Consider the following 6,987-nt stretch of genomic DNA (forward strand, 5'->3'; position numbering starts at 1 on the left):
CCAGTAAATATCTCAAAAGGAAAACAAGAATTGGTTAAGTAAAGTTCATATAATGACAAGATATATTACTCACAAATGCATTTGAATTATTATTTGTTTAAAGTTGTAAGACACAAGTTGGGCTACTTTAACAAATTATTTTGTTCGAGAACTACTGTTTACTTCAACGAAGTCACAAATACTTTGATTATTAAATACCCTACCCCCCGCCCAAAAAAATCAAGGTCTACTATGTTTAGCTAACAGCAGTTCTATTTTGCGTTTAACTTCTATCTAAAAGGACTCATGCACATTTTAAGCAAATGACTATTCTCACTTCACAGGTAGATGTAAGAGCAACCTAGAGATCAAATAACTTCTGTGAGGTGTACAGAACCTTCTTTACTTTGTAAATTCCATCAGCTTAAAATGAAAAATTCTAATGATGAACGTCTCTAACTTCAGTCTTGCGATCTTGCTTCCTCCTGCCCAGCTGGCCTGAATACTCCTCAAAAGAAACGGAGAACCCTGACAGAGAGGACACCCCGCGCCGGCTGCTGCTCAGCCCTGCCCTCTTACGCTTCCTATCAGATAATCGGGGACTGAGCTGGCCACAGGCACTCCAGGTTTGACCTCCCGAAAGGGATATTCTGTGAGTGTGAGCATTGTGAGTATTTCCGTAACACAGAATGTGTTTAGGAGTCTCAGATAATTTGAGAGCCTCTTACCAGTTAAACTGCTCAAAATAAAAACAATGAAGGAGTGGGCAGCGAGCATTCACACAATTCAGTTAAAGCTTATATACATTAAACCTTCTCTCCTCCCATTTCCCATCGTCAAACGTTTGCTTTCTAAACAAGGCTGTCTTGTCCGAGTCGTTTGTCAGGAGAATCAGCCCACGAGGTGGCAAGGAGGGGAGCGTACCTGGACCCCACGCCGCCGTTCCTGCCGTGGTAGTCACAGGTGCACTGGGAAGGACACACACAGCCCCCTCCTGGCAAACAGCTCAGCACCATGCACAGACAGGCAAAGAGACGCATCGCTCCTTTTAGAGGTTAGCTGAACAAAAGGTAAAAAGCAAATCCGAAGCGTTCAGCAGCGGCGTGCCAGGAGCGCGAGCAGCCATGCAGTCACAGCAGATTACCCGGGATTAGCCGAGATCCGCAGTTACTTAACCTTCAAGTGTATCTTGCAAGGGTCAATCGACCCAGCCTCCGAACACGGTTTTAGCAAAGTAACACGCTCTAAGGAAAATCAAAATCAAACACATGTCAAGACAATTTCAATCGTTACCCATATCTAGATTGGCAAGGAAATGCCTATTAAATCCCTTTCCTGCGGATGTATTTCCAGGACACCCTAAGAAATACTTCGTGTTAAAAATAACTCAGTCACGGCAGGTGTCAGAAAATTCCGTAGATTATTTACGTATCATCACATTATAAATTTTTTGCCTTTGCTTTTTACCAGGATGCACAACATTTGGTTTTTACAAAGTTTAGTTTTAAAAATGGCAGCACATGACATAACATTGATTTAGAATAGAGTTCTATTCTAAATCAACGTTCTATTCTAAATCGATGTTGCCACATACTGGTTATTTCCAAAAGCAAAGCAAACCAAGTTCAGTATGTAGATTTTTTTAGGAAAAATGCTTCAATCCACACTTATGGGGCAGGACTGCAAGTCCAGTGAGAGTGTGTTTTGAGACTGTCTCAGATCATCTCAGTATGTGTAAGGTTTAGGTTTATCCCAGCATCTTTATTTTTAATGCAATTATCTCTGTTCAAAAATATACTTTAGTCCAAGCTAGTTTTCCAAGTTATGGGCATCAAAACCATATGTGAAGATCAACTGTCATTCCGTTAGCAATATTAGGCTCTGTCAGAAAATAAAAATTAAATTAAAACTATCTCCACATACATAGAATGAGAATTCACAGGGACTTAAGGATTTAAGTAATAAACATATGCCATTTAATCTTTTTATTGAGTGGTTCTAGCCATCATCCTTAAACCAAAAAATTTTTTAAAAAAATCAATTCTACAAAAATAAGAATATTATGGGAAATATTATTTAAAACTAGTAGAATTTATATAGAAACAAGAGAATCTGAAAAACTTTGCTCAATTAAAATAAAACATTGCAAGTTTTCAGATTCTGCACAATTCATTTGTTCATCAAATATTGACCGAGTACTTCCTCCGTGCCAAGCACTGAGGGGTACAAAGATGCACAAGACACGGCCACCACACGTAAGGGACTCGCATGATAAAGAGAGGAACAGAGGACTGAAGACACCAAGAGAAGAACATCAAAGCCAGCCTGTGTTGGCGGAGCAGGACTTCCTAGGTGCGTGGTGCCTGAGCTGCCGCTTACAGGACGCATGCTAACGTGTTATGGGAAATCAGGAAAGGGGCCAACAGCAGGGAAAAGGGGAGGGAAGCAAGAAGCAGTACGTTGTCCTCAGAGAATAGCAAGCACGTCTTGTTGCTCAGGCTTAAGATTTTGAGGCAGGAAGTGACAGAGGGGGAAAGATAAAGCTGAGAGGTAAGGGGGTTGAAGCTATAGAGGAAGGGCCTCAGATTACCTATTAAAGAGCTTACCCTCAGCCTGCAGGTAACAGGAGCAACAAAGGTTAGGCCTGGGAGTGGCACCTCAGATTATCATATTAGGTAGAATTCTCCAGCGGCTGTGTGGAGGGAAGGTTTAGATAGAGCATGCGAGAAGGGGAGGAGGCTTTAGATGGACGGCTACGGTTGGAGTCCAGGTGAGCAGACATCAGGCTGCAACCTTGATTGCTGCGCTGGGCATGGTTAGGATGGTGCAGCTTCAGGAATCACCTAGGAGGCAGAAATGCTTGCTTAGATGTAAAGAAGAAGAAAGAAGAAGGAAGAAGGAAGGAGGAAGAGAAGAAGGATAAGATGAAGAAGAAGAAGATGACGAGGAAAGGGAGAGGAAGAAGAAGATGAGGGAAGGAAGAAGAAAGGAGGAAGAGGAGAGATTTAAGCACACCCCTAAGGTTTCCCAGTGCTGAGATGCAGAGGCGGTGGCCCTAGGTGGGTTTTTGAGCACGAGAGAAGGAAGAAATGGGAGGATGGGGATAAATAGAACTTTGATCACCAAATGACCAAAATGGTTTGTGAATTATTCATTTCATGGATGTTATGACCTACATAGGAGCAAGACATGCCAAACTGAGGATAGCAAAGCTGTTTAAAGATCAAACATCAGAAGTTAGTAAACTAAGAGGTTAGAGGCTGCTGTGTAACCAAAGCCAAGTCTTCCTAGTCTTACCACATAAGCAAACTGATTGATTAACGTAGTATTAAAATATAAGTGCTGTGCACTGTTGAAGTCCTTTATACTTGAGGCAAAGTTGCCCCCTGATCATTGCTGGAAACGAGTCCAGGCTTTGCAAATCAGAACTCTGAATCAATTTTCTATACAGTATTACATGAATTGTCTTGGCCGTTCATTGGCTCCGTGACTTTGGGCACAGACCCTCACTGTGCTGTCTCAGCTCCAGAGAACAGGACGAGCAAAGACATAGTGGCACAACACAGTCAGAGTTCTCTGGAAACACTAAACATTTTAATCTGGCCATAGAGACAGACAAAAAGCTGAAAAGTCCCTTTGGGGCCATGCGGGCGGGCGAGGGTCTTGAAAGTCCAGCTGAGGGCTTTGAATATTTGAATCACCTTATTTGGCAGGGGATTGAATATTTGGGGGACTGGAACTTTATTTTTAAAAGATTAGCTACCAAGTGGATGTACTGATTGCAGTGGAAAAGCAGAGGGCGAGGAGATGAGTGAGGAGATGATTACGGCAGCTGACCACTCCACATACTTAGAGAATTTTACATCGAAAACTGACACTCGAATTTTACTTACTATGCAGCCAAAGGTGCCAAAGAGATAGTCTGCAAAAAAAAAAAAAAATGGATATAAGAAAATATCGCATGCAAAGATACACAGCCTCACTAGCAGTTAACAAAATGTGAAATAAAACGAATTTAAGTTATAGTCTATAACTCATAGTTTAACTATATGATGAGGCATAAAGTACACTCTGGCACTGCCAACATCAGCATAAATTAATTCAGTCTTCCCAGAGAGGAAGCTAGCAAGAACAATGCTATTTTTATATTCATATCCAATAATTTTAGCCTGAGAAAAATACTCAAATAGAATAACTTCTCCCAAAGAAAGATATTTGTACTAAAATGTTCCCAGATGCATCCATGAAATCAAAACTTAGAAGCAATTTAAATGTCTACTATTTAAACAGTGGTATATAACGCTATGCTTACTGGTCATTGAAAATGACAAATATGTGGAGTCTACAAAATCATTCAACATTCAACAAATATTTATTGAGCGCCTACTCCCTGCTAGACAGAATGGTTCTAGCTGCTAAGGATACATCAAAAAACAAACATATAAAAATCCCCACTCTGATAGAACTTAATTCTAGGGGCAAATATATGGAAATACATATGCAGAAAAATTAAAATTGCAGAACACATAACAACATGCACAGAGATTATATTGCTATATGAAACACATGTGTGCACTAACGTGATTTAGAAGCAATGGTATTTAATGTTCATTCTATTATTTCTGTTAAATAACATAAGTTAATGATTGATTAAAATTTTAACATTTTGAAATGCTAAAAATGTTTTCTATGCTATAATAGCTGGAAACATGCAATAACTCACTTCAGTAATTATTTATTATTCATCATTATTATTATTAATTTAGTCTAACAAAATAGTGGCTGCTTCTAGTCTAATGGGAGACCCAAGCAAGTTACAGGTCATCAATGTAGTGTAATGCATGCCATGATAGGGAGAAAGAAAAAAGACTTTAATCTCATGTGCCTAGATTCATCAGAGGAGATGAGCAATAGTTCACATATAAAGAAATGGAGAAACATGAACTACAGCAGCCAATGCGCAAATAGAACCATAAGCTGCGAAACTCACAGTCTAATAGGACCATAATCTATGCCTGCATTTGGTCTAAATGGACTCATATTTAAAATAAAATTAAAGCATTGCAAAAACAAAACAAATAAAATGTTTTGGTAGGGTGTGCTTTTTTCTTATTTCAGGTTCTTCCAGAAGCCAATGGGTGTTGAGATACATCCATTGGTAAAACACTTGTCACGGGCATTGCTTGGTGAGTCTGACATTTGAACATGGCAAACATTGCCCTCCGAAACCTACAATAAAAAAGAGAAAACCTGGCATTATCCTGTAATAAATGGGAACTTTTAAAGCATTTTCGAAGAGGGCTATGGTGCCGCTACTGCCAATTGACATCTCCAGATAAACATCCGCCTCCAACTTTAACACCTCCTGTTGAGAACCTTTATAAATGTAAAGGTATGTGGTACAGTTAAAGACCTATTCTGCACCATTGATTATAAACATTGAAGACATTTAATAAAAGCCAATAATTATGTGTGTTTAAAATGACACTGCTAACGTCAAGTGCAATGAGTTATTTATTTGCACTAACAATGTGTGTTTCGTGCATCTGTTTTTCCAAGCAAAGGCCAGCTGAAATTTAGGGGGCTTGAGAATGACTAACCTTTCCCAAAAAGCAACCAGCAGACTCTGAATTTAAAATGTGTTCTTTACTCTTCTTAGGTGGCCTTTCTGGTCTTAAAATTTTTATGCTCCTTCACATACCTGTCGCTAAAGCTGCTCTCCCAAACGTGCAAGTTTATACAAGTTTAATAGAAGCAACATTGTCACTCCAGGAACAAATTACCTCACCTCTACTGAGATTTTCTGGCCAAATATTTAAGCACAGTAGATTGATGCATTCCATTTTTCCAGCAGTAATAGGAACTGAAATAATCTAAATTTCATTGAGGAGGCCAGAAAGGAACTCTTTGCTGAGAGTTCCCCAAAAGGAGGAGGGATGAATTCTCTAATATCCTGAATGACAACCCACTCCTAAAGCCCTTTATGTTAGCACTAGATTTTTCTCTTGCATTTGAACAATAGGTCTTCTTTCTGGTAAATATACAACTATGCTACCCATTAAGGGAGTCCAGCATTGCCTTGTCCATTTTCTAGAAATAGAATCACTCTTTTCTTTGGAAGCCACCATCCCACGTATTTGGGGTGGGGCACCCATTTGAACCAAGCTGACCCACAATCTCCCGGGGTCTTTTCCGTCAGAGAACCATCTGAGATGACGCCGGCATTTGGAGATGCTTAGCTGACAGAACGAGGGTCTTGGTTTGTCCAGGATCATCTCTGCCACATGCCGGAAGAGTCTGTCACAAATCTGGAGCTCTCAGCATTTAAGGGCCTAGGTGCTGCTCCAGTTGCATGAGCCAAATAATCTTTATGCTAGATTGAAGTGAGTTTCTGTCACTCACTTCCTGAAAAGCCTCAGAACATTATCCGCTGCCTCGTAAGCATTTTTGTATCAACTTTTTAAATTCGAAAGCATTTTAGACATTACGTACTTTTTATTAGCAACCACATAAATGCAGGGGTTGTAGAATGTAGAAGATTTTGCAAACAGCGGAGCTATGATGGCCACTGAGGGAGGAATCTTCTTTGGGTCACCAAAAGAAGCCCATAAGCATACGATGGAGTAAGGGGACCACGCCACCAGGAACATGCATATCATTATCACGGACATCTGCAAAAGAAATAATATTTGCCAAGCCCAATAGCTACAAGAGTTAGATAGCTAATTTATCTAAACTGTCATGAAAATCTATCTAGATTGGAATTTGAATAAGTTTATGTTGTTGATGACATAAATAGCTGGGTTTTTGCTTTCAACATTCTTTGTTTAGGGGCCTGAAGTCATCTCTGATAACATGAGCTTGTGAAATTGATACGTCAGTAATAACCAACATTGCTTTTAAGATCGTTATACACGTAAAGAACGACCTCTTTCTTTTGGTGTGCTACGGAAGAGTACAAAAGCTGGCTTTGATGAAAGACAGATAAAAATCCACCCACCGGCCAGG

General features: G+C 39.9%; 2 protein-coding genes across 2 annotated transcripts in view; both read right to left on the reverse strand.

Annotated features, from left to right (window-relative positions):
• Positions 1-1,019, reverse strand: part of LRIT3 (leucine-rich repeat, immunoglobulin-like and transmembrane domains 3) — a 10,214-nt gene extending 9,195 nt beyond the window's left edge. Inside the window, exon 1 of the mRNA XM_012655118.1 lies at positions 904-1,019. Within this exon, the coding sequence (XP_012510572.1) occupies positions 904-1,019 (116 nt within the window). The remainder of the gene's footprint in view (positions 1-903) is intronic.
• Positions 1,020-5,093: 4,074 nt separating this feature from the next.
• Positions 5,094-6,987, reverse strand: part of RRH (retinal pigment epithelium-derived rhodopsin homolog) — a 17,984-nt gene continuing 16,090 nt past the window's right edge. Inside the window, exons 5-6 of the mRNA XM_012655079.1 lie at positions 6,472-6,684; positions 5,094-5,208 (exon numbers count right to left, since the gene is read on the reverse strand). Coding sequence (XP_012510533.1) covers positions 5,094-5,208; positions 6,472-6,684 — 328 coding nt within the window. The remainder of the gene's footprint in view (positions 5,209-6,471; positions 6,685-6,987) is intronic.

This window comes from Propithecus coquereli, unplaced genomic scaffold, assembly GCF_000956105.1.
Source record: "Propithecus coquereli isolate 6110/MARCELLA unplaced genomic scaffold, Pcoq_1.0 Scaffold46, whole genome shotgun sequence".
NCBI lineage: Eukaryota > Metazoa > Chordata > Mammalia > Primates > Indriidae > Propithecus > Propithecus coquereli.